The 26538-nt window shown below is 40.3% G+C and overlaps 1 protein-coding gene and 1 long non-coding RNA gene across 3 annotated transcripts in view; one reads left to right on the top strand and one right to left on the bottom strand.

Annotated features, from left to right (window-relative positions):
* Positions 1–26538, bottom strand: part of LOC126371195 (uncharacterized) — a 187759-nt gene that overhangs the window by 135116 nt on the left and 26105 nt on the right. The gene's annotated exons all lie outside the window — the stretch shown is intronic.
* LOC126370722 (reticulocalbin-2) lies at positions 100–26504 on the top strand. Of its 2 annotated transcripts, XM_050015751.1 has the most exons (8): positions 100–450; positions 622–769; positions 841–858; positions 3324–3474; positions 3913–3990; positions 7569–7689; positions 18158–18281; positions 20502–26504. In XM_050015751.1, the coding sequence occupies exons 1-8, from the start codon at positions 258–260 to the stop codon at positions 20665–20667; spliced, it is 999 nt and encodes a 332-aa protein (XP_049871708.1). In that variant the 5' UTR covers positions 100–257; the 3' UTR covers positions 20668–26504. The 2 variants fall into 2 exon arrangements, with proteins under 2 accessions (XP_049871708.1, XP_049871716.1); XM_050015759.1 differs by lacking the exon at positions 841–858.

The raw sequence follows: 26538 nt of genomic DNA, 5'->3' as shown, positions 1-26538 counted from the left end.
GCTTACTAGTCTCTTCCTGATTGGGCAAATTATTGTTTACGAATTGTGATAACCAATGACAGGGAGTCTTCTTGATGTCACATGTTTAGACTCATCAATGAAAACAAGATAACTAATGCCCGGACTTCTGTCATCCGCTTTATTTATACTCGATTTTAATTTTGAAATTACAATGAGAATATAATGAGATTTGCATAATAAAACATTTGAATGAGATAAATTTGAGTTTGTTTACATCTGAGCGGAAGTGCGATAAAATGGCTTCTCATTATTGGTTGTCTGTGTTGTTGGTGTTAAGCCACAACTTGTTGGACTGCACGTCGGCGGCGGTGCACGGGAACAGCCTGGAGAATGCGGAGCGCGAGTCTGATGGCAGCTACCGCGCGCGCGACGCGGAGCACTACGGGGACTCGGGCCACAACGTGGAGTTCGACCACGAAGCCATTTTAGGTACTCGCGCGTTTACTGTCGCTTTATTGAGGTGTTGTGCGCGTGCGACCGCGGTATTGCAACTCAGTCGTCGATAAGAAATGCGATAGACCGCCGGTGTGATGTCTGTGAAGTACGCGCTCTTGGTCCTGATACCACTGTTCCTGGGTATAACTTATTATTATTCTATAGGTAGTGTAAAGGAGGCTGAGGAATTTGACAAGTTGAGTCCCGATGAGTCGAAGGAGCGTCTGGCGCAGCTGCTGCCACGGATGGACATCAATGGAGACAAGCACATTGACCGCAAGGAACTCAAGCAATGGATCCTGAACTCGTTCTCGTAAGTCTCACACATTTAAAACATTTTATTGACATTATTTAAGATTATAATAAATTTGCGACTATCCGCAGAGAAGATGGTGACGATTCGTAAGTTTTATTTTGCTTAAATATGTGTTAGCACTGAACACTGTATAATTATAATATTTAAAATAATATTTACCGGGTTTAAAAACTTTTTTTTACCTTCTTGGGAAGTTCTTATCAAAAGTTTATGTTGCAAGAAACTAGCCAGACTGCACCCGCCCACAGTAAGATATTGATGTGTGATAACATTTACTGCCGGCACATTTATAGCTTTCAATCTCTTTCTAAGAATTATGTAGTAGATTGTAAGTTTATTAGGCCCTCTTGTATCAAACACAAATTTCTAATCATTCACATAAAAATTCTAATAAAGTCTCGAAATCAGATTCTAAATGTAAGGATCATGAATAATATTGGATTCAAACTTTTATTTATGATTTATTTTTATTATCCTGGACTAATATGTCCTCTTTGATAAAATGGGTGATGAGGCCTTGTGCTGCATCATATTCATCTTAAGACTTTTATGTCTGTATTTATGTTAGTTAACCTTTCGAATACAGGAACTTGGATCTCGACCAGACATAATGTAAAATTTATTGTGTCTGACACCAACTTGTCACATAGTCACTATGGTCTTGTGTGGTTTGTTCCTTAAATGAGGAGCACTACTTTCACCAACGAGTTATTAATTTAAACAATTTTCATTGACACAGTTGGCTCGGCCATTATAGAAAGCTAAGGTGAACTGTGGGTACCTAGTTCATTGTGCAGTTAATGTATTTCTGACTACCCCAGTTGGGAATACAGACATGAGCTTATGTTATCCATGGTATAAGAAGACCAGGTATGCTCAATCCTATGACAAGCCGCCATTGCTAGCCCATTGATGGTGTAAGTGTTACCATTAAATGGGTACATCCAACATTCCAAGGACTTGAATTTTATTATTGAAAATTAAGGTAATTACTGACTAATGTATTTAATTACTATTATTTGTCACATATATATAAAAATCAATAAAACTGTACGTATTTTTTTTACTAAAAGTACAAAATTTCCTTGAAAGTAAATTAAAAACATTGGTTGTGGATAATTTATTTTTACGAAATGGCAACGTAGGGTGGGATGACGTCAGCTAGGCTGACCTTGAAATGCTAGCTGTCAGTTTTTAGCATACCTGGTTTTCTTATACCATGATGTTGGCCCCGATTCCTGCAGACACCGCCTAATTTTATTTTAAGTTATATCCGTCATTTTCATATCCGTCGAAAAGGAAAGGGACGGATGATTGACAGCTCTTAATTTTAGGAAGAATGAGTAAATTAATGTGTCGGGTTATTGACTGACGTAAAATTTTTAGACAGTTGGTTTAGATTTGTGCTTAAAATTGACGTGTGTTCCATAAATTTTATGCTTGTCGATTACCCGTCCCTTTCCTTTTCGGCGGATAAGAAAATGACAGATATAACTTAAAATAAAATTAGATGTTATTTACAGGAATTAGCACCTATATCTATGTTAAAATAATCCATAATATCTAAACAATTCTGCTACTGGGCAAAGTATAAGGATGCTATTTCAATTACTGTGTGTACTTTTAATAGTTCTATTTAAAATGTTTGCTGTGTGTTGGGTTTTGCTATTGTTTGGCAACATATTTTATGTGGTTTCTTTTCTCATTGAATCTATGACGGTCTCTACGTCACAATGTTTTCCCTGTATCTCCAACTTTCGCTCTGTAGGTAGGCATTGTCCCCCAGTGAAAAAACCTCGCACAATGTTCTTTCTTATTGTGCTGTATTTTTTGTTATCACATTTTTTTGCTTCTATGCTGTTCTGGGAGCAAATAAAAAACATAGAAAACGTTCAGCTGCTTGTCTTCCCGGGCATGTCGTAAAAACCGACAGAGGGATTGTGTCCTCTAACATGATGGGCTAATGTTATGGGCGATAGGCTGATCCCTTATCACCATAAGGTTCATCATATCCAGCTTACGACATCGTATCAACAGTGGCTGCAAGTTGTCTTTGATTACTTGTGGCTCTGCCCACCCCATTAGGGATTACGGGCGTGAGTTTATGTATGTATCTATGTACATTTTTTGAGTCTAAATTTAAGGTTAAATACAGATCTCTTTCTAGGATACGTCCATTGTTATTTAGTCCTTTATTATTGTCTAAACTGACGTTAACTGTTTTTGTTGTTTTTCCTAGGCTTTGTTCTGTACTTTCAGATATTACCTTGAATAAAAATTTTCTTCTTGCTATATTTTTTTAGTGTGTGTGTGTGTATGGGCGGGTATGGAGGTGTGTGTATTTCTATCAACACAGAGCTTACAAGTACTCAAAAGCCGAACGCCGGTTCAGAAGGGTGGGTACACGAACTTAAAGCCTTGGTATCTATTCTCTAGTCAACACAATATTATTTAACACGTCCACATGCTACACGTTTAAACTATTTGGGAACCACTGTCCTACTGAGCATGAGGGTTCAACCTAACATACTGCTTTTATTAACCTAACCAGAAATCTGTCAAATGAGGAAGCTGAAGAGCGTTTGCAAGAGGCAGATGACAACAAGGACGGCGTGGTGACGTGGCAGGAGTACCTGCAGGACACCTTCGGAGCCGACACCGAGGAAGAGGTGGCTGCTGACGACACCAATGACGCCGGCTTGGTAAGCTTACTAGATCTCACTGACTTACTCTCACTGAAATGTTCACACTTACTTGTTCACACTTACTAGCTCTCACTGACTTGTGCACACTGATTTACTCTCACTGACTTGTTCACACTTACTAGCTCTCACTGACTTGTTCACACTGACTTACTGTCACTGACTTACTGTCACTGACTTACTGTCACTGACTTACTGTCACTGACTTACTGTCACTGACTTACTGTCACTGACTTACTGTCACTGACTTACTGTCACTGACTTACTGTCACTGACTTACTGTCACTGACTTACTGTCACTGACTTACTGTCACTGACTTACTGTCACCGACTTACTGTCACTGACTTGCTGACACTGACATGCTCTCGCTGACTTTCTCTCATTGGCTTGCTCAACAAATAAACCAACAACTAACTAAAACAAGTTGTTTATTACAGCTGGTAGCGGAAGAGAAGGCGATGTGGAAAGCTGCAGACACCAACGGAGATGGAAGTCTTGACCACAAGGAGTTTGAGGTAAGTGCTTATGAATAACAGATGCTCTCTCTAACCCCCGTCTTAATAACAATTTCAAACTGGATTTGTAGTAAAAAGCTACATAATGTATTGCATCCAAGCTGAACTGAGAGCTAAAGATCATTGAACTCGTTTAGTGGCATGAATTAGCCGGTATACAGGGTGTTAGTGACATCGTAACAAATAATGAGGGGGATGATTCTGAGTTGATATCAAGTGGATTTTCCTGTCGGAAAATTCATGAAAACATTAGTGTTTTTTTTAATATTTGCAGTTCCATACTTTTGCGACGGAAAATTACACTTGATATCAACTCAGAATCATGGTCTGAACCATCTCTCAATGTTTTCGTTACAATGTCCCTAACACCCTGTATATTAACCCTGTGTGTCTGTAATATCAAGTGGAATTTTCCATCGCGAAAGTAGAAATACGAAAATATTAAAAAAAACAAAAAATCATAAAATTTGCGACGGAAAATTCCACTTGATATTAACTCAGAATCATGATCTGAATCATCCCCCTCAGTATTCGTTACGATGTCACTAACACCCAGTATATTGAGTATTTCTTTGTTACCCACCGGCGTTTCGTCTTAATATTCTTCTTCTTCTCTCGTGTGGGTTACCAACCTCATCAACCCTGGTGTCAAGGTTATTATTGAGCCGCCAAAGCCCCCTAACATGATTCATGTAACGACTACGTATTTACATCAGTTAGTAGTAACCGGGACCAACGGCTTAACGTGCCTTCCTAAGCACGGATCATCTTACTTTCCGACAATCAGGTGATCAGTCTGTAATGTCCTAACCAAACTGGGGATCACAAAGTGATTTTTGTGATTTGTCCCCACCGGGATTCGAACCAGGAACCTCCGGATCGTAAGCGCATCGCTCAAACACTGGACCACGGAGGCCGTATTAATATTTAACGGGGGACTCATCATCATCAATTTAAGAGCCACGCTCTTGTCGGTGCAGCATTTTCCATGCTACTTTTTTAGGGAAAAATAGGGCAGTGGTTTCCCTCTTGCCTTCCGCCCCGCAGTACTCTGTCTGACGCAAGTGGGATGGCGCCCAGAGTAGTCTATTACAAAGCCATACTAGGACTCCTGTCCTCCGCCTCAATAATCAATGAGAAAGTGTATGAGAAAATTAAAAGTCGCATCGTTCACACTTTATCGCAATTCGCCGGCTTCCGGCGTGGCTCACAAACAAATGAGATTGTTCCCCGTGTGGCAAACTGTAACCCGACCTAGCGACATTTCTCAACACCACACATAGTTATCTAATTACTAGTATGTACTAATATACCGCTTAATTTCATTGTAACACCCAAAAATTTCTAAAAAATCTATTAAAATTTAAATCTAATGGGTTTTAACTTAAACAGTAGTCAAATCCGCACATCTCCGCTCTTCCCCGCCCATCTCCGCGTGAGGGGAAACCCGGCCTTAGGCCTGCATATTGCAGCATACATTTAGCTAACTCCACGATGGTTCCGTTGGCCTGTTCAGCCACTCCATTTTGTTGTGGTGAGTGGGGAACTGTTGTTTGGTGTATAATTCCATCTTCTTCTTATCGTGTGGGTTGTGAGGTGGAATACCAGCCTCATCAACCCTGGTGTCAGGGTTATGATTGAGCCGCCAAAGGCCCCTTACATGGCTCACGTAAAGATTACTCACTTACATCAGTAAATAGTAATCGGGACCAACGGCTTAACTTACTTTCGGACAATCAGGTGATCAGCCTGTAATGTCCTAACCAAACTAGGGATCACAAAGTTATTTTTATGATATGTCCCCACAGGGATTCCATTTTTTTTTCATATAATGGAAGACAAAAAAGACAAGAAAGCGCGACCGCACGCTATCGACTTACGGTTTAATTTGTCAAAAAAGTTAATGTGACATGATTTCAAACTGTATACATATTAGTACTCGCGACCGTACATTGGTTCTCAACATGTTGCCATCCCCATAGGTAGGGTTGCCAACTCTAAAATTTGGAAATCAGGACAAGACGCTTGAAAACCCGGATTTTAGAGTCCGAAAGCCGGACATGTCAACAAGATCTTTTAAATATATTCAATGTAATAAAAAACAGTTGAAAATGTCATAAATCACCTTTTTTATTCATTCATTATTTTAACAAAACAGAATCACAATATGTTACAAATTGTTTATATTAATCAGCTTTTTTAATTCTTGAAATAAGAAAACAAAACCTTTTAAAACATTAAACAAAAACATATAAATATACTCAGTTCGTCGGTTGATGGTGGTGTACGCCGGCCCAATAATTTTGATTAATTTTTTAAACCCCCTCCAACAAACAACAACAACAGCAACAGCCTCCGTGGTCTAGTGGTTAGAGCGTTAGGCTCACGATCTGGAGGTCCGGGTTCGATTCCCGATGGGGTCATTGTCGAAATCACTTTGTGAGACTGTCCTTTGTTTGGTAAGGACTTTTCAGGCTTGAATCACCTGATTGTCCGAAAAAGTAAGATAATTCCGTGCTTCGGAGGGTACGTTAAGCTGTTGGTCCCGGCTATTAGCCGTAAAAACACCTCCACCAACCCGCAGTGGAGCAGCGTGGTGGAGTATGCTCCATACCCCCTCCGGTTGATTGAGGGGAGGCCTGTGCCCAGCAGTGGGACGTATATAGGCAGTTTATGTTTATGTATGTTTTTTAAACCCGGTCTACAAATGAGAACTTCCCCGGACGCACCCCGGATGCCCTAAACTAGGACAAATCCGGGGAAACCCGGACGCACCCCGGATGCCCTAAACTAGGACAAATCCGGGGAAACCCGGACGCACCCCGGATGCCCTAAACTAGGACAAATCCGGGGAAACCCGGACGGATGGCAATCCTACCCATAGGTATTCAAACAACATCAGGCGTGCCGTGAGCCACGTTTCTGTTTACAGTTTACAAAGCACGAATGAGATAACGTTTTAATTAAAACCGGTCGATAACGCCCGTAATGAGGGCTATTGTAGATTATACAGTATTATAATATTAACACGTTGACAGTCCTGTGATCCATATACGGGCCATGGTGAACTAGCTCCATACGTCCGTGACCCATATATGGGTCACTAAGAAACTTAAGCCCTGTATTACAAGAAATTTTCTCGTAAACATTTTCATTATTACAAAAATGTGTTTATTAAGTCATGTAAATCTTCTTCTATCGTGTGGATTGTAAGGTGAATTACCAACCTGATCAACCCTGGTGTCAGGGTTACTATAGAGCCGCTAAATTCCCTGACATGGCTTATGTAACGACTACCTACATCAGTAAATAGTAACCGGGACCAACTGCTTAACGTGCCTTCCAAAACACGGATCTTTTTACTTTTTGGACAATCATGTCATCAGTCTGTAATGTCCTAACCAAACTAGGGATCACAAAGTGATTTTTGTGATTTGTCCCCACCGGGATTCGAACCCGGGACCTCCAGATCGTGAGCACAACGCTCAACCGCTGAACCACGGAGGCCATAGGAGTATAGGGAAGTGTTATGAGGTGCTGCCGGATGTGGTTCAACCCTAATGTTGGTACGTTTGCAGGTATTCACAAACCCTGAGGAGCACGCGGTAATGCATCCGTTCCTAATCAACCAGACGCTGCGAGAGAAGGACACCAACAAGGACGGGCGCATCGACTTCCAGGAGTACATCGGCGACAGAGGTGAGGCTCACTGTTGATGTGTAAGTTTTGCCTCTTCCTTTTTAACGCGAACAGCGAAGGACTGGAAATGTCTACCGTCGTCTGTTTTTCCAACTTGTCAAAGTCAAAAGTATTTATTTTCTTTCCTTACATGTTTTTCTTAAACTAGTTACTGGAGCCTCCTTTTAAGCAAAACATTCGTGTACCAGGAGACCCCGCTCTTCTATAACAGTAGTAAATAGGTAAGAAAGTTTTGTTACCTTTACGTTTTACAAATAATGAAAGAATGTTTGTATAATGTGTGTGTGTGCGTGCGTTCGTGTGTGTAAGTGTGGGCGTACTCGGGCTAAGAGGGTAGATTCCTCCTGTGTTGTAATCTAGGAGTTTTCAAGGCTAGAGTGAATAGGCATTTGCTAGGTAAGCGTGATCCACCCTAGACCACATCGGCACTTACTATCACGTGAGATTGTGGTCAAACGCGAGCCTATATTGTTAAAAAAGTACCTTCTATCTTAGATGTCTAACGTCCATCTTGCATATCAAGCGACCGAGTTCCAACCACAGCAGTTTTGCGTCCTGCTGCTGTAGTGCCGTTTCTTTCAGCCTGCGGATCAGTTACAGGGCACCCGTTTTATAGCTTTTTTGTGTAGTATTGGACACAGCGCCATCTCGCCTTGTTCAATGTAAGGTCCGGGACCATCGACTTGCTATCGTTGGGCTCCGCAGTCGGCGACTTTCCACCAGTAACCGGAAGATGGCGTGTGCCGATATTATATAGAAGGCTATATCTTGGAGTCCCTTGTCAAGTAGCTGCTGAAGAATGTTGGTGTCAATATTTAATACACATCGGGAATTTTCGGTCAGTCTCCTGTCCTTGGACTTGTTAATAAGTTGCATTTCGGGTGTTTTATGACGGCTGTTCTGTTCTATGACGGCTGTTCTATTCGGGATAGAAGCGGTCATCATAAGGCACCAACTGAGATTGTACGGTCACGTCTTGCGAATGGATGACAGCAAATTGTCAAAAGCGGTTGTCTATTCCGACCTCGCTAGCGCTAGCATTCTTCTATCATGTGGGTTGTGAGGTGGATTACCAACCCCATCAACCATTTGCGCAAAGCATTTAAACCCTAAAACATATAAACCCTTAGTCCGTCTCTGGAATTACAACACATGGCGTGGCGCTTTATAAAATTAGCGCGAAATTGGCACATACAATGCCGTGACCATGATAAAATTAATGAATGCTCGCGACGGTAATAAACTGATGAAACTGCAATTCATAAAACTAAAATGTCCTATAAAATACAATCTCCAACATTATAAATAGTAGGCTAGTTTCCAACTAGTGAAATCAGTTACTTTTTACTAAACGTCAAAACACGAAATTACTATGGATTTTGTATGAAAAAGGACACTGTGACGTCATAGAAAAACATGGCAAAATTTCGTGCTTATTATTACGTTTTTACTGATTTAAATTCATCATCATCACCAGCCCTTTAACGTCCCCACTGCTGGGGCTCGGGCCTTCTCTATGGATGGATAGGGAGATCGGGCTTTAAACCACCACGCCCGCGCCGGCCCAGTGCGGATTGGTGGTTATTAACGACTGCTAATGCAGCCGGGACCAACGGCTTAACGTGCCTTCCGAAGCACGGAGGAGCTCGAGATGAAAACTTTTTTTTTGTTCACCCATCCTATGACCGGCCTTTGCGAAAGTTGCTTAACTTCAACAATCGCAGACCGAGCGCGTTTACCGCTGCGCCACCGAGCTCCTCATTTAAATTCAAGAATTTAAATTCATAAATAAGTTAAATAGAAAATAGAGAATGTTTTTCGTTAGGTTTAGATCTGCATTTATTTAGTAATCAGAATTTCATAATTTATCTTGAAATCAGAAATCAGAAATCAGAATCATTTATTCAACGTAATTATCATGGATAAACTTGTTGAAGGTCAATGTAACATTTGAATTTACGTCATTTCGCAAGGTGTTATGGCTGAGGAGAAGAAATGACAAGAAACTGCAACAGCAACACATCTTTTAAAAACCAATGAGGATATACATTACAAGTTATTTAATAACTAGAGGAACACATTCAATACCAGACATTTTTATCATTTAGGTAGTCATTAATCTTATAATAAGCTTTTTTACATAAAGTAAGCTTCACGTGAGCTTTAAATTTATTTTCTGACAAATTTAAAATATTATCTGGTATTTTATTGTAAAAACGTATACATAACCCCAAAAAAGATGAATTTAATTTACTTAATCTAGAATTTTGAATAGCAATTTTATGTTTATTTCTTGTATTGTAAGTATGCCTTTCACAGTTTCTCGGAAGGAGAGATAAGTTTTTACGTACATACATAATGTTTTCATATATATATTGACTTGCGACCGTCAGTATATTTATTTCTTTAAACAGCTCCCTCAAAGAGTCCCGACAACGCAGCTTATAAATAGCGCGAACTGCTCTTTTTTGAATGATGAAAATAGTTTCTACATCAGCGGCTCGACCCCACAGCAAAATACCGTAAGACATTATGCTGTGGAAGTAGCTGAAGTAGACAAGTCTAGCAGTGGGTACATCTGTGAGTTGTCGGATCCTTCTGACGGCATATGCTGCTGAACTTAGCTTGCCCGCTAGTGATACAATATGTGGGCCCCATTGAAGTTTTGAATCTACAGTAATTCCTAAGAAAACTGTGTGTTCAACAAAATCTAGTTTCTCGTCGTTAATTTTAATGTTATTATTTACTTTCTTTACGTTTGGTAGAACAAATTTAATACACTTCGTTTTCTTAGCATTTAGAACTAGGTTATTTACTGTAAACCAACTTAGAACCTGCGACACAGCGCTGTTTGCTTCGTCAAATTCCTCTAACTTTCTGTCGATTTTAAATATAAGAGAAGTGTCATCCGCGAACAGCACAATGTCAGCTTGGTTCTGTACTACATAAGGTAAATCATTTATGTACACTAAAAAAAGAAACGGACCCAAAATGGATCCTTGAGGAACTCCCATTTGAACATGAGAGCCCGAAGAAGTTGTACTATTGATTTGTACCTTTTGTATCCTACCACCTAGATATGAATTTAACAAACTGAGAGCTCCATTATTTAGTCCATAGTGCCTCAATTTCAAAAGCAAGGTCTCGTGATCCACGCAGTCGAACGCCTTAGACAAGTCACAGAATACTCCTACGGCATTCTGCGACTTCTCCCAAGCATCGAAAATGTGTCGAACAAATGTCACACTCGCGTCTGTTGTAGACCGACCCTTAGTAAAACCAAACTGCTGGCTGTGGAGTAAGTTATTTAAATTAAAATGACATAGCAGTTGGTCGAGAATAATTTTCTCGAAAATTTTACTAAGTACTGGTAGAATAGAAACCGGTCTATAATTCGTGGGGTCTGATTTTGTGCCCGATTTAAAAAGAGGTATAACTTTACTGATTTTCATTAAATTTGGAAAAGTGCCATTTTCAACACTCATATTAAAAATGTAAGCTAGATATGGTGCTAAGATATCAATAACAGAGCTCATCAATTTGACAGACAATCCCCATAAATCTTTCGAGGTTTTAAGTTTCAGCTGTTTGAATACTTTAACAATACTACTCGGATCAACGCGTTTAAAATCAAATAATTCAGTGCAAGCAGTAACATTACTTTTTAATAATATATCAGCTTGAACAGGAGAGGACCTGAGAGATTCTGTAGTTTTTACAGGGATGTTCGTGAAGAATTTATCAAAAACTTCAGCTACATCTTTATCTTGTTTTACTAACCCAGTGCCCGATTCTATATTGTATTCTAATTCACGCGGTTTAGAAGCCTTTGTTTCACTATTTATTACTTGCCAAACTGCCTTTATTTTATTATCCGCGGTCTTTATTTTACTACTAATATGCATCTGTTTGGCTGTATAACACACTCTTCGAAATATTTTAGAATAATTTTTGACGTAGCTTTTGAAACTATCAGCGTGTGTATACGTTTTTTCCTCATATAAAGAATAAAGAGTATTTCTACTTTTGCGAATGCCTACGGTAGCCCAGTCACTGAACTTGAATGATTGACTGTTGGTAACTACCTTTTGAGGAAAATTATTTTCAAATTCTTTATGGATAATAGTGAAGAAATCCCTGTAAAAATCGTCAGGATTGTCTGTATCAAAGTTTGGACAAGGTAAGTTACTAATAAGACTATTTCGATATTTCTCTATCCGATTATCAGTGATGGGTCGAGTACTAAATTTAATTTTTTGCACATTTTTAAGTACTGGAAAACTAACCAACTGCCCACTGTGATCAGACTTAAAACAGTTAAGGATACTGTTATCTTGGAAATCACAATTGCAAAAAATGTTATCTAAACATGAGGCAGTTGTTTCTGTAATTCTAGTTGGCTCCATAAATATATTAACAAGGTTAAAAGATGTAAACAAACTTAGAAATCTAGTTGTAATTGAATCTACTTCATATAAATCAACGTTAAAATCTCCACACACTATAATGGATTTATTACTTTTGGATATGACCTTCAGTACATTTTCCATCACTGATTCAAAAACTGCGAAGTTAGCACTGTATGGGGGTCTGTATACGGCCACAACAATATGTTTCTCTGTTTCTATACATGAAATCTCCATAGTGCCCTCTATCGAAAGTCCAGTAATATCTTTGCGTTCTTTATATTTTAAACTATTTCTGATAAAAATAAGGGAGCCACCACGTATTTTGATCTTTCGACAGAAAGCGCTAGCCAAATGATAATTTTCAAAACCGAATAACAATTCATAATCCTTAAACCAATGCTCAGTAATACATAAAATGTCAATAAAAAATGTCTCTAAAAATAATTCTATGTCCAATTCTTTGCCAGAGAAGCCTTGAATATTTTGGTGAACTAGTTTTAATATTCCAAGCTTCTCTTTTGTCTTATTGTCTAGTTTAAAGATGAAGTACCATTCGTGGTACATGGCTGACTACCGTCAATAAAAGGTTTTGTACTGTAGAAGACAGTACAGTCAATAAGTTTACTGCCTGGTCTGGCAGAAATGTCTGTAATATAAAAAACTAGTACTGAACATATAATTTTTTTAAAGTACTTAGATAGATATATTCTATCTGTCGTTATTAAACAATTTTGAATAAACTTATTCAAATCTAAATAAATAATATTACTGTGATGACAGGTTCTGTTGTAAAGGTGTTGGTTGAGAGAAAATATATAATTATTTTCCTCACTAGCTAATGAATTTGAGTATGGAAACGAACAAATAATTAAATTTCCACACTCAACAGTCATTAGCGACCTATGATACTTAGATAACTGCTGTTTTGTGAGCCCTGTACTATTGCCTACTAAAAGAATAACGGTAGTGTTCGCATCATATTTACACTGGAATAGTTTTGTGATGATTTGTGAATATGACGCGCCAGGCATGCACACATTAATAATGTCATGATCAAAAGAGTTTTTTAAAAGTGGTCCTAAACCTATGCCTATATCGTCCGAGAACACAACAGTCTTTTTCGTTAGACGCGGCACAAAGTCTTTCTGGGGCGCGACGTTGTCCGGCAATGCGGTCGCGACCTTTCCGGGCCCTCGCAGCGCCCCACCTGGCGGCGCAGCGGGCGGGGGCGCCGCAGGCGCTTGCGCCGGGGACGGCGGCACTGCCGCTGACGCCCCGCGCCTCGAGGCTCCGCGGACTCTGACCCTCCGCGGCTCGGCTCCCGGCGGCACATCACCGGCCGGCGCGACACTCGGCAGCGCGGCACACGGCGGCTCGTTGTTGGGCGGTGCGGTGTCGCACATCACTGCGGACAGCGGCGCACCGTCGGGGAGCACGGCACCGCGTTTCGCAGCTCTTCGCGGTGTGGCCCTTGCCGACGCAGCACTAGGCAACGCGGCAATAGGCGGCGCGGCTCTGCGTGTCGCAACCCTACGCGATGTGGCCCTTGCCGGCGCAGCACTAGGCGACGCGGCACTGGGCGGCGCGGCTCTGCGTGTCGCAGCCCTACGCGATGCAGTCCTGGCCGGCGCAGCAATAGGCGACGCGGCGATGGGTGGTGCGGCTCTGCGTGTCGCAGCCCTGCGCGATGCAGCCCTGGCCGGCGCAGCAATAGGCGACGCAGCACTGGGCGGCGCGGCTCTGCGTCTCGCAGCCCTACGGGGCGCGGTACCTCGCGGAGCGGTCTCGCGCAGCGTGGTACATGCGGCGCTAGTGGACGGTGAGGCTCCAGAAATTACGACCAACCCCCCGCGCTGCAAATCCTCGCTAGACTCGCTGCTTGTTTTGGCGCGGAGTGTTTCCAGCTCCAGGTTTCGGTCGTGCACCAGAGACTCAAGCCGTTCCGTATTAATAACCAGGGACTCTGTTGCCTTGATGTGTTCAGTGATTTCCTTCTGTGCATTCCCATATAATTGCTGTAAACGTGCTAATTGGCGTTGGAGCTCACAATTTTCTTGTCTCAATTTATGTGTTTCTTCACAACCTTCATCATCATCACTATATTTATCACTCATTGAGGTAAGATCTATGGTCATGGACTCATTATTTTGGCAATTTTCTCCACGGACTAACTCATTGTATAATGCCATAGTTTGTTGTGACTCGTTGATGGAATGTTCGTCCTCATGAGCTTTTATTGTATTGTAGGCTATAGCAACCTGTTGCTCTAGTTCTCTGATACGATTTAGAGCAGCCTCATGGTTGTTTCGACATTCATCCTGTGAGTTGATCACGGATTGTAAGTAGTCCCGTTGGTGTTGCAAGTCCTTATACCGACCATCTAACTCGGTGAGCTCGTTCTTTAAAGACAGTATTCTATTATTTACATTAATTACTTCTGCCTCACTCTCTTCATGTTCTTCTAGAAGCTTCTTGCATTCTTCTTGAGACGCCTGTAGTTCAAGAAGGGCTTGCTTCAGTTTTTGTTCTAAGTCCTTTTTGCTGCAGGGAGCCATACTAGACAGAATCTGAAATAATAAAGGAAAGGCAGCAGTAACTATTCCAAGAAAAATAGAAAATACCTATAATATTGTTAATAATATTTTACTTAGCAATCTGCAATAAGTACCTACATAACAAAATGCTTTGTGTACGTTATTTATGTCTAATTTGTGGAGTAAAAAGTTATGTTTTACACTGCTACAATATACAATATAATGCCAACAATATAATGTTATTGTAAGTGTGTAAATAAATAGAAAAACATTGTGTGTTTCCGTTTTTTTTTGTCGTCAACTATGTTTCTACTTAACGTCAAAACAAAGCGAGACTACAACGGCGCCGGGTGTGAGGTTGGACTTTAATCTCTGGTGTGATCTGTGTACTATTATGTTATAGCAATAATATTTATCGCTAGCTAATGTAATAATATGGAACAAAGCAATACTCCCCAGGTTTTAGTCCGTATTTTCGAATTTGTAACGTCGGTGTCCGTTGGTCTCCGTACGACAATCAGCTGATTTGAATTTACACCAATATTTCCACTTCAAATACACAAATTTCTATTTTACACACTTTATATACTAAAATTAACACAAATACAAGTAAATTAGTCGACTAAAAACTATGATTATAATAAAAATACGAAATTAAAACTAAGATACGCGTCTTGACATTTACGCGTCAGTGTTGCCAAAGAACTTGAACACGACTCAATTCGTATCGGGCGCCGAGCTGATTTTTGTGATATGTCTCCGCCGGGATTCGAACCCGGGATCTCCGAAATATGAGCCCAGTGCGCAACCACTGGACTACGGAGGCCGTCCTGGACTACGGAATTGGAAAAATTAAGCGCCCGCCTCATAAACTGTCACATAAATTAATAATTGTAATAACTGTAATTGTTTCATCACAATTGAGTAGTTTTCTAGGTCAGTGATAAATTATGAAATTCTGATTACTAAATAAAGACAGATCTAAAGGTGACAACGTTTTCTTTTTCTATTTAACTTATTTATGAATTTGAATAATCTAAATATATAAAAGGAGAAACTGACTGACTGACATATCAACGCACAGCCTAAACGGCTAAACGTAGGCACTTGAAATTTGGAAGGGACGCAGCTTAGGTACCGTAGAGGTGCACTAAGAAAGGAATTCCCGAAATTCCCACGAGAACGGGAATTATCGGGAAAATCCTTTTGTATGAAAAATCTAAACCGCTTAAGTTAGACGCTTGAAATTTGGCATGCAGGTTCCTTAGTAAACTTAAAGCTTAGTTGCAACAGGATATTGCAAAATTCCCACGGGAACGGGAGTTAGCGGGAAAAAACATTTGTATGAAAAAATCTAAACCGCGTAATAGTATAGATAGTTTTTCCACGCGGACAAAGTCGCGGGCAAAACGTAGTGAAATATGTAATAATAAGTGCGACATTTTGTCACGTTTTCTATGACGTCACAGTGTGCTTTTTCATACAAATTCCATAGTAATTTCGTGTTTTGACGTTTAATAAAAAGTAACTGATTTGACTAGTTGGAAACAAGCCTATTATTTGCAATGTTGGAGATTGTATTTTATAAGACATTTTAGTGAGAGAGAGAGAGAGAGAGAGAGAAAACGTTTATTGAAACAAACAGCACACAAAACGAAAACATAACATTGAAAATAACACTTATATGCTATAGACATTTAGTTTTACGAATTGCAGTTTCGTCAGTTTATTACCGTCGCGAGCATTAATTAATTTTATCATGGTCACGGCATTGTAAACTACCCTATTACCAACGGTGTGCCCACGTGCCGTCACCTCCGGGCGCATCAGCGTCGTGCCGACTAGGAACCAAAAGGGTCGCCATGCCTGAAATTGGTCGGAGAGTTCATACATACATAAACTCACGCCCGTAATCCCTAATGGGGTGGTCAGAGCCACAAGTAATCAAAGAGAACTTGCAGCCACTGTTGATACGATGTCGTAAGCTGGATATGATGAACCTTATGGTGATAAGGGATCAGCCTATCGCCCGTAACATTAGTCCATCATGTAAGAGGACATAATCCCTCTGTCGGTTTTTACGACATGCCCGGGAAGACAAGCAGCTGAATGTGTTCTATGTTTTTTATTTGCTCCCAGAACAGCATAGAAGCAGTTGAAGAGATCACTTATATGCTGTAGACGACAGGTCGACATGGCAATTCTCTAGTGACGTGACGTTTTCAATATCGATATATTTTTATTATGTATGTAACAAAATGTGAATAAAATAATACCACGTTTTCATTTAAGTTAATATTTATTCATCTGAATCATCTAACGTATCGCTACAAAAACTTAAAGAATCTTCGTCACTGGTATCTCCGACTTTTATAATAAAATCTTCCATTTCATTTTCCATTCCCATGTCTTTTTCCCAATATTCATTTTCAAGGTTCTGGACATGTTTTTCGAAATTGCTCCAGTTTTCTGCCGTGACTGACAAAATTGCATTCGTTGTTATCTCTTTAAGCTTTGTCAAACACAAATTTTTGCTTGAACACGCGACGAAGATGCAACCGTAGCCATTTTTAAAACACAATAGTAATAAATTATGTGAGCGAGATTATAATCGATAAACGCGGTCGATACGGACTCGTGCGACACTAAGACTAAGACGCCGCGGGGACTGTGGGGGTGTGCGGGGCGACCCCGCCTCCGCGGCTCACCTCATGCCCCGATTGCCATGTCGACCTGTCGTCAACAGTATATAAGATCACGCCTATTTCCCGTTGGGGTAGGCAGGGACCACGGAATTCCACTTACGATCCTTACACACCACTTTCGCTTATTCCGCTCTTATAAAGGACTTACTCAAACTTTTATTTTTAGGTTAAGTTACGTTTGTTCTTAAGACTGTAATTTCTGTTAATAAAATACACGTAATTCATAATTCATTTATTCACCTTAAAAATGGTAGCTACAGTTTGCAGATGGTCAGCATTTAGCATTTGTAAAACATGGTATTTCTTTTGTCTGTTTCTCAAAATACAGGTCCCCTAGTTTGAGAGACAGGGTTACCTTCTGCTTTTAAATAGCCACCGTCAAAATTATATAAATAAAATGTCAATGTAATTGTCAATAATATGTAAACTGTTGTGTGTGGATTTTTTTTTATTATGTGTATGTCGTTTCCATATCTCGAGCCTATGGAGTCCCGGACTTTTCGAATCCATGGGTGGGGCCGAAGCCAACACGTAGACGCCCCTTAAGACAGTTTAATCTAAATGTGATGTGACACCAACCGGCGATTATCCGTGCATGACATTCCCCGGTTCGTGTAGGACTATTGCAGATTATGGGAACAAAGGGAACTGGGCTATTGGGTTGGGGGTTAGTGGACCGGGATACTGGGGCTAGGGACTATGGCGCCTGCTCGACCAATGTTGGTAAACATGGATAAAATGATCAGGCGGTGACTCGCCACTCACTGGATGGGCCACCTAACTAGCCGGCGCATTATTTTTTTTATTATTAATGTTGTAGGTTCGCAACAAGACCGCTCGTGGCTGGTCTCCGAACGCGAGAAGTTCGACCACGAGCTGGACACGGACCACGACGGGGTGCTCGACATGAACGAGATACATCAGTGGGTCATACCGAACAACGAGTACGTACACCATACACACATAATTAGCAGGGAATATTGTATATTTCGACAGTATATTTCGAACAGCCTCCGTGGTATATTTCGTAGTATATTTGGAACAGCCACCGTGGTCTACTGGTTAGAGCGCTAGGCTCACGATCTGGAGGTCCGGGTTCGATTCCCGATGTGGACATTGTCGAAATCACTTTGTGACACTGTCCTTTGTTTGGTCAGGACTTTACAGGCTTCAATCACCTGATTGTCTGAAAAAATAGATTCCGTGCTTCGGAGGGCACGTTAAGCCGTTGGTCACGGATATTAGCCGTAAAAATACCTCCACGAACCCGCAGTGGAGCAGCGTGGTGGAGTATGCTCCATACCCCCTCCGGTTGATTGAGAGGAGGCCTGTGCCCAGCAGTGGGACGTATATAGGCTATTTATGTATGTATGTATTGTAAATGGCATTAACTACTAGGCCGGACAAATGGAGAGCGCTGAGGGCTCTCACCCGGAACAAAATTGAAGGCAACAGGCCAGTCGGGCGCGAAACTAACGTGGAATAGATATAACCCGGGTGCTTTCAAGGCCACAGTGAGCAGGCACCTTCTGGGCGAGCTCGCTCCATCTTAGGCCTCGTCAATGCCTTCGGGCAAGTCTGGGGCCAAGAGCAAACCTATCAAAGGTAAAAGAAAACTCAGGGCGTCGTCTGAGAGGATAATATTTGAAAGAATAAACTAATTGGTCGATAGCGATAAGCGCTGAAAAAGGAGAAAACGCCGACCACGCCGGCGCGGTCGGTGTCGGGGTTCAGTAGACACCTCCTAATTATATTACGCGGACGCGAGTTCAAGCGACATGCAAACACCTTTTTATTATAATTTATAATTTAGTGCTGAAGGCATATTACCCTTATTTCTATAATCTGTGAAATCATTATTCGAATGAATCATTTATGTATAATGTCCGTCACTATAATGTTGACATAGAAAAGTCTTTAAATATCAAGAACTTGTTTTGTTTTACTTGTTTTTGCTTGTGTGTCAGGATCGAAGCAAAAGGGATTCGATAGTCTCTGCTTACCCCGGTGGGAAATAGGCGTGAGTTTATGTATGTATGTATGTACTTGTTTTATAAAAGAGTATTTTTTTATTTGTTAAATATGTTTGAAATTAGTTTCAGATACACGTGAGTTATGTTCATATTATTTTGTAATAAATCGACGTATTTTAATCTTAGTGAATATTGGATGGGAGAAGGAGGGGGCTATCGACAACTTATCCAGCGAACTTATACTGCTGATAGCAGTAGCATATGACATACATAAACTGCCCATATACGTCCCACTGCTGGGCACAGGCCTCCCCTCAATCAACCGGAGGGGGTATGGAGTATACTCCACCACGCTGCTCCACTACGGGTTGGTGAAGCCGTTTTTACGGCTAATAGCCGGGACCAACGGCTTAACGTGCCCTCCGAAGCACGGAATCATCTTACTTTTCAATCAGGTGATTCAAGCCTGAAAAGTCCTTACCAAACAAAGTTTCACAAAGTGATTTCGACAATGTCCCCATCGGGAATCCAACCCGGACCTCCAGATCGTGAGCCTAACGCTCTAAGCACTAGACCACGGAGGCTGTTGCAGTAGCATATAATAAGGAATAATACGGAATAAGGAATAATAATATAATAAGGAATTATACGTATAGAACGGTAATTCTCCGCTCTCCACCAGTGGCTGAGCTAGGTTTACCTCACCCAGAAACTCACATGCTCTATCATCTTCTTCTATGGTGAGATCTGGATTGTGAGGTGAATTACCAACCCCATCACCCCTGGTGTCAGGGTTATTACTGAGCCGCCGTAGGCCCCTGACATGGCTCATGTAACGACTACGTACTTACATCAGTAAGTAATAACCGGGACCAACGGCTTAACGTGCCTTCCGAAGCACGGATCTTTTTACTTTTTGGACAATCAGGTGATCAGCCTGTAATGTCCTAACCAAACTAGGGACCACAAAGTAATTTTTGTGATATGTCCCCACCGGGATTCGAACCCGGGACCTCCGGATCGTGATCACGACGCTCAACCACTGGACCACGGAGGCCGTTCGTGATTCCATAGTAATTTCGTGTTTTGACGTTTAGTAAAAAGCAACTGTTTTGACTAGTTGGAAACCCACAGTTACCCACAGTTTTGACTTTGACATCTCGTTTCTATATTGACTCAATCATTCCACAGCGAGATAGCAGACGAGGAAGTGGATCACCTCTTCCAGTCAGCGGACGATGATAGGGACGACATGCTGTCCTTCGAGGAAGTCATCTCACACTACGACGTATTCGTGGGCAGCGAGGCGGATTACGGTAACGACATCCTCGGCGACCACTTCGACGACGAGCTTTGAGTCCGACACGCCCGCAGGCAGCTGCTCCTATGGGCGGGGCCCCTAACCTTCTGGGTTACCCTCACACACGGCGTCATAGTCCGTTGCCTGAGACACTGCCAACGCAAAGCCACACGCAGAATCAATACAGACGACACGAAAATCAAAATAGACGACACAAAAACGTTGTTCGACGCCGTAATCCACACCCGTTACAGTGATAGTGAAACAAATATCGGGTCTGTCGTCAAAAAATTGGTCTTGAAAAAACGACCGCTCAAGAAAAAGGTTTTGAAAAAGAATCGATTTCACAAGTAAGTTAACCCTTTACTAACCCCACGGACAGAGATCATGGGCCATTGATGGTTCATAATAGGTAATTTCCATACATAAAATATCGCACTTGTCCAGGGGTTCTGACGCTAACCGACAAGGGGGGGTTAAAAAGGCCGTATTACAATTCATCTAAGAAATCAACATAACACTTGCTTTTATATGCGCAAATGTCAAATTGCAATATTGCTACCTACTTATTACTTTATTTTTATATTGTTGCTTTTTAGATGAATTTCAATGCGGTCTTTTTAACCCCCAAGGATACTTTGCCATAATCTGAACTGAACCAGTTGTTGCAAATGAAGAATGTATGGAGATGGTGCGCAGGGCAGTTAAAAAGGCAACATCTAGGTAATTCATCTAAAAAATAAAGATGATCCGTGCTTCAGAAGGGACGCTAAGCCGTTGGTCCCGGTTACTGTTTACTAATGCAAAAGGATAAAGCATAGGAAAGTGCGGTGCGGCTTGAAGAGTATAAATACATTATGCAATAAATACATTTGAATTTGAATTTATAGGTTGACAGGGACCTTGTGTCACTTAGATGACACTGTCAGAACCCTGAGGCGTTAAAATGGCCACATCGAAACAATTCATCTAAGAAAGCAATATTGCAATTTGACATTTGCGCATATAAAAGCAAGTGCGCAATGCAAACAATTGCTTCGATGTGGCCATTTTAACCCCCCTGGTCCCGGTTACCTGGCAACCCTATATGGAGATGATGATGAGGCCTAACACTTACCCGGATCGTGTTATATGTACAATTTAGTAGCTAAGCCGATAAATAGCTTCTTGCCTTTTTGTATGAAGTCAGAAACTCGTTTTTAAAACTATCGCCGTCCTTCACTTGCGATAAGTAAAAGAAAGAGATAGCGGTTAGTTTTAGAAGTCCCGAGTTGTAAAATCGATACCATTGTAAGCCTACTGTCATCCATCAGGACAATTATACCCTTAAAACGATGTGTCTACACTCAGCGGGATCCCCTGTCTGGGAGACATAAGAGTGATGCAGAGAATTAGATCTGGATTTGTTCTACTGAATTATGCCAGCGGGATATTTACCAAAGTTAAGTCTGATGAAGTATAAATTGGTATTAACTTTTAGATCTGTATTTATTCTGTTCAACAAAACAAAAAAATACTTCTGACATCCTTACTTCAGCTACAATCAAGCTCCAGTCAGCGGACTTTTTCGCTGAGTGTAGACACATCTTAAAACGTAGGTTAGAATGTGAGCAGGACAGATATAGCACATCGCGTAGCACGAAAGAGACGAGAGATATGTCTCTTTCGCACTAACGGTATACAGCTTAGTATGAGTGAGACGAAAGATATGTCACTACCATGCTACGTTTTAGGGTATAATGAACGTTATCAGGGGCAAACATGTCATTTGCCCGACCAAGTTGTGAATGCCGTTCGAAGTATTCCAATGCCCACGAGAGGTGCTACAAATCACTTCCTTATATTTAAATATTTACTTAATTTATCGCTAAGTAAGCGTCGTTAGTTTACTAGTCATAATTTGTTTACACGCTTTATTTTAAATTAACTAACTGTATCTTTATTTATCGTAGAATGTCATTTCCTATTTTATTCATAAGTGAAAATATATACACACTGGTGCTAATTCCTGTAAACACCATCTAATTTTATTTTAAGTTATATCTGTCATTTACTTATCCGCCGAAAAGGAAATTTATGGAACACACGTCAAATTTAAGCACAAATCTAAAACAACCGTCTAAAAATTTTACATTGTCCAATAACCCAACAGAATTAAGTTGACAGCACACGTCAAACGGTTTGCATACCATTTTTCATTCGCCCGGGTTGTTCATTTACTCATTCTTCCTAAAATTAAGAGCTGTCAATCATCCGTCCCTTTCCTTTTGGGCGGATAAGAAAATGACAGGTATAACTTAAGTAAAATTAGGAGGTGTCTGCAGGAATCGGGGCCACTATATACTTGTTTGAATAAGCTGAATAGTATCTGATGAGTAAATGCATATTTAATACCAAGGAGGGACCTACAAGACAATATAGATGGCGCTGTACAGATTTTACTTCCTTAAACCTTCTAATTTCATGGATAACAGACATACATATTATTTTCGAGTATAAATGATGACACTTTTTATTACACCCAAGCAAAATGATATCTTCTACCCATTATTCTCTCTCTCTCTTTATTTAAGAGCTGCGCTCTTGTCGGTGGAGTAATCGCCATTTGTCTCTTCCCGCCAAAACCTTCACCTCCCGATACGACACGACCTGCACCTTCTCTTTTATTTGTTTCATAAATGTTCTCCTAGGTCTACCCCTTCCTCTCTTCCCTTCAATTTTTCCTTCTTTAATGTTTGTTTTAAATGAATCGTGTCATATCAGGTGGCCAATCGTATTCCCATACCCCTTATTATTCTGATCAAAATAAAGAGAAGCAATATAGGTATAACTCCCGGCAAACTTCTTGAGCATCGAGTGTCGTAGTGGGGGAAAGTTCGCGCACGTACACTTCCGTGCAAAAAAATGAACTTTTGATTATTTTCTTAACTTCATTAAAAAAAACAATTATTATATTATTTAATTATGTAAATAAAACTAAACTTATATTATTATAGTTTATTAAAACTTATATTATATTACCATATTTAATAAAAAACTAATCGTCAGGTAAGTAACCAGCAATACCAGAGCTAGTGCTTGGTTTTGGATCTGTAGACATAGACCTCGTGCTAGTAACAAATTCTTCAACTTAAACAAATGAGCAATAACAACAAAAAAACTAACAAAAGAGCAATAACAAAAACGTGACAGTTTCACTGCACGCAAGTGTATTCGGGAGTCAAAGGGACGAAGACAAGAGTGCGCGGGGGAAGTATCGACTGATCTACCAATAGCCGGTCGATGCGGGACTCACCCGCCCCCGCGCCCCGTACCGCACCACCAAAGAGATCTAAAATTCGGTTGTGCGCAGTCAAGGTCGATGCTCAAGAAGTTTGCCGGGACCTATAGCAACAACGAAATAATTATGTACCGAGTAATGAGAAAATAGGTAATTATCACGATAAATTTCGACAACGCCATCTATATTATTTTTGGGGAACGTAGCCTCGAAAGTCCCAGTGCGAGTTAATTTACGCTAATAGGGTTCTGTAACTTTAATAATGTTAATTATTAATTTGTACTCTTGTGAGCTAAAATTAATAATACATATTTTACAGTAACATTTTATTGCAAACATTGAACCCTAATAGCGAATACTATACTATACTGGTAAGGTCACGAGCATTAATATGTATACACTTTGGTACCATGTCACATTAACTTTTTTGACAAATTGAACTGTAAGTCTCACTAAATGTCAAATATGTTAGTACGACAGTCCTAAAGTGGGTACATTATATTGCTCATGACTGTACAGGTTTTGGCAGATGATGTTTAATTTTATTTTAAAACAAAAACAAACACGTCTCTAAAATTGTGCCGTCGTGCCACTTACAATAAACTGTAAGCAACAGAATTTAAAGGACAATGACCGTAACTGAATGAGACTCGTCCCCCCTACCAATAGATACTTTATACGTGTAAGCAGTTTCATTAGTGTCTATAAAAAAATACCAATTAGTTATAGCTTCAAAATCCATGGGGTTTAGAAATAAAATAAAAAAAGATCATGCCCAGGAGGTACCCTAAATCATACTTAAAAACCTGAATTCCAGCTAAACCCCGCGTATTTAGAGAAAGTCGCCATATAACAAAAATATCGAATCGCTAAGACGCTTCGAATGAATATGTCTGGAATCTGTTGGTGGAGGGGGATGTTTTGACTCATTGTCCTTTAGTTTGACAGTTTTCAAAGTAGCTTTATCTCTGTCTTGCACTCGTCGTAAGTGAAGGACGGCACTATTTTTAGAGCTGTCATTAAGTTTTGTCTGCCAAAATCGTCAGCTATTTTAATTTTAAGACTATTTTGCTTTGTGTTGTCTTAGTGAAGTTATAAACAAACATTTATCTCTAAAGAATCAAAATCTCACTTTATAATGTTTAGTTTACCGTACAGTCGTGAGCAATATAATGTACCCACTTTAGGACTCTGTCGCACTAACACATTTGACATTTAGTGAGACTTAGTTCAATTGGACAAAAAAGTTAATGTGACATGGTACCAAAGTGTATACATATTAATGCTCGAGACCGTACATACCCCCTCCAGTTGATTGAGGGGACGTGCCCAGCTGTGGGACGATATAGGCTGTCTATTTTAGTGTCAATAGTTAAGTGTACTTAATGGTGCCTATTCTGGCGGCCACAAACATAACCTAATGTTGGATTGACAGCTTTGAGTAGCTCTGTCCTTCACTTTCAATAGGTACAAGAAAGAGACAGAGCTAGTTTTTGTCCTGTCAAAAAGTTATAATTGGTGGCCCGAATCGGCACCAGTCTCAGACCAAACGTGAGAGAGTAACTACAATACATACATACCTAAACTCACGCCCGTAATCCCTAATGGGCTCGACAGGGCCACAAGTAACCAAAGACAACTCGCAGCCACTGTTGATACGAAATCCTAAGATGGATATGATGGACTTTACGGTGACAAGGGATCAGATTATCTCCCATAATTGTCCATCATGTTAGAGAACACAATTCTCTCCCAGTCTAGCATAGAAGTAACTACAAGGATTTTTAACTAATGAACATGGACAGATGACCAATCTAACTTAATGAACCATTATAATGGATGGAATGGATTATTTGTCTGATCACCTATCGCCATAACGTTCTTAGAACTGTATCAAAAATGTCTGCAAGTTATCAGAACTTACACTTGTGGCTCTGCCTACCCCATTACGGATTGAGGGCAAGTTTATGTATGTGTATAATCCGGAATGTATTGTCTGAATGTTTGTAACAGCATGGTATGTTGTATTTTGGATCTAAGTGATCTAACTGTAGGATATAGAAGGTTGAACCGTTTCAATTACTAGGTTATAAAAAAGTTACATTAAATTCATCCTTTTTACAAGCGTAGTAGAAGTTGAACAAAAATGGCGGACGACCGCACGGGTAGCGTCGCTGGTTGTCATGGTTACGCGCTGCCCCTCGCGTCCCTCATACCGCACTTCAATTGCGACCCAATAATGTCACTGGGCATTCAAAGTCATTATTCAACTTATACGTCGTGGATTACGCCATATTTAAATGTTCTAAGAGTTAAAAGGGTTCCTTTTCTGATTACGGTACCCTAAAATAAAAATGGAGTTTCCACATTTACAATCTATAAATAATATAATACTTGTACAAATATAAACTTATACTGTTCAATGACGATAGTGGCCATAATTAAAAAGTTAATTATTAAAAAGTAGTGATTAAATGTTTGTACAATATTAAACACTAATTATAATAATTATAAATATTTTAGGTGTTATGATCACTGACTGTTTAAGACGTAGTTACTCTCGTTTTATGTACTTTTAAATGTGACTAATTACAAATAAATACTATTTATTATATTTGTTGTTTAAATTGTTGTCCCATGCCAAGCAT

Source organism: Pectinophora gossypiella, chromosome 1 (genome assembly GCF_024362695.1).
Source record: "Pectinophora gossypiella chromosome 1, ilPecGoss1.1, whole genome shotgun sequence".
Lineage (NCBI taxonomy): Eukaryota > Metazoa > Arthropoda > Insecta > Lepidoptera > Gelechiidae > Pectinophora > Pectinophora gossypiella.
This window is presented reverse-complemented; position numbering and strand designations above follow the sequence as displayed.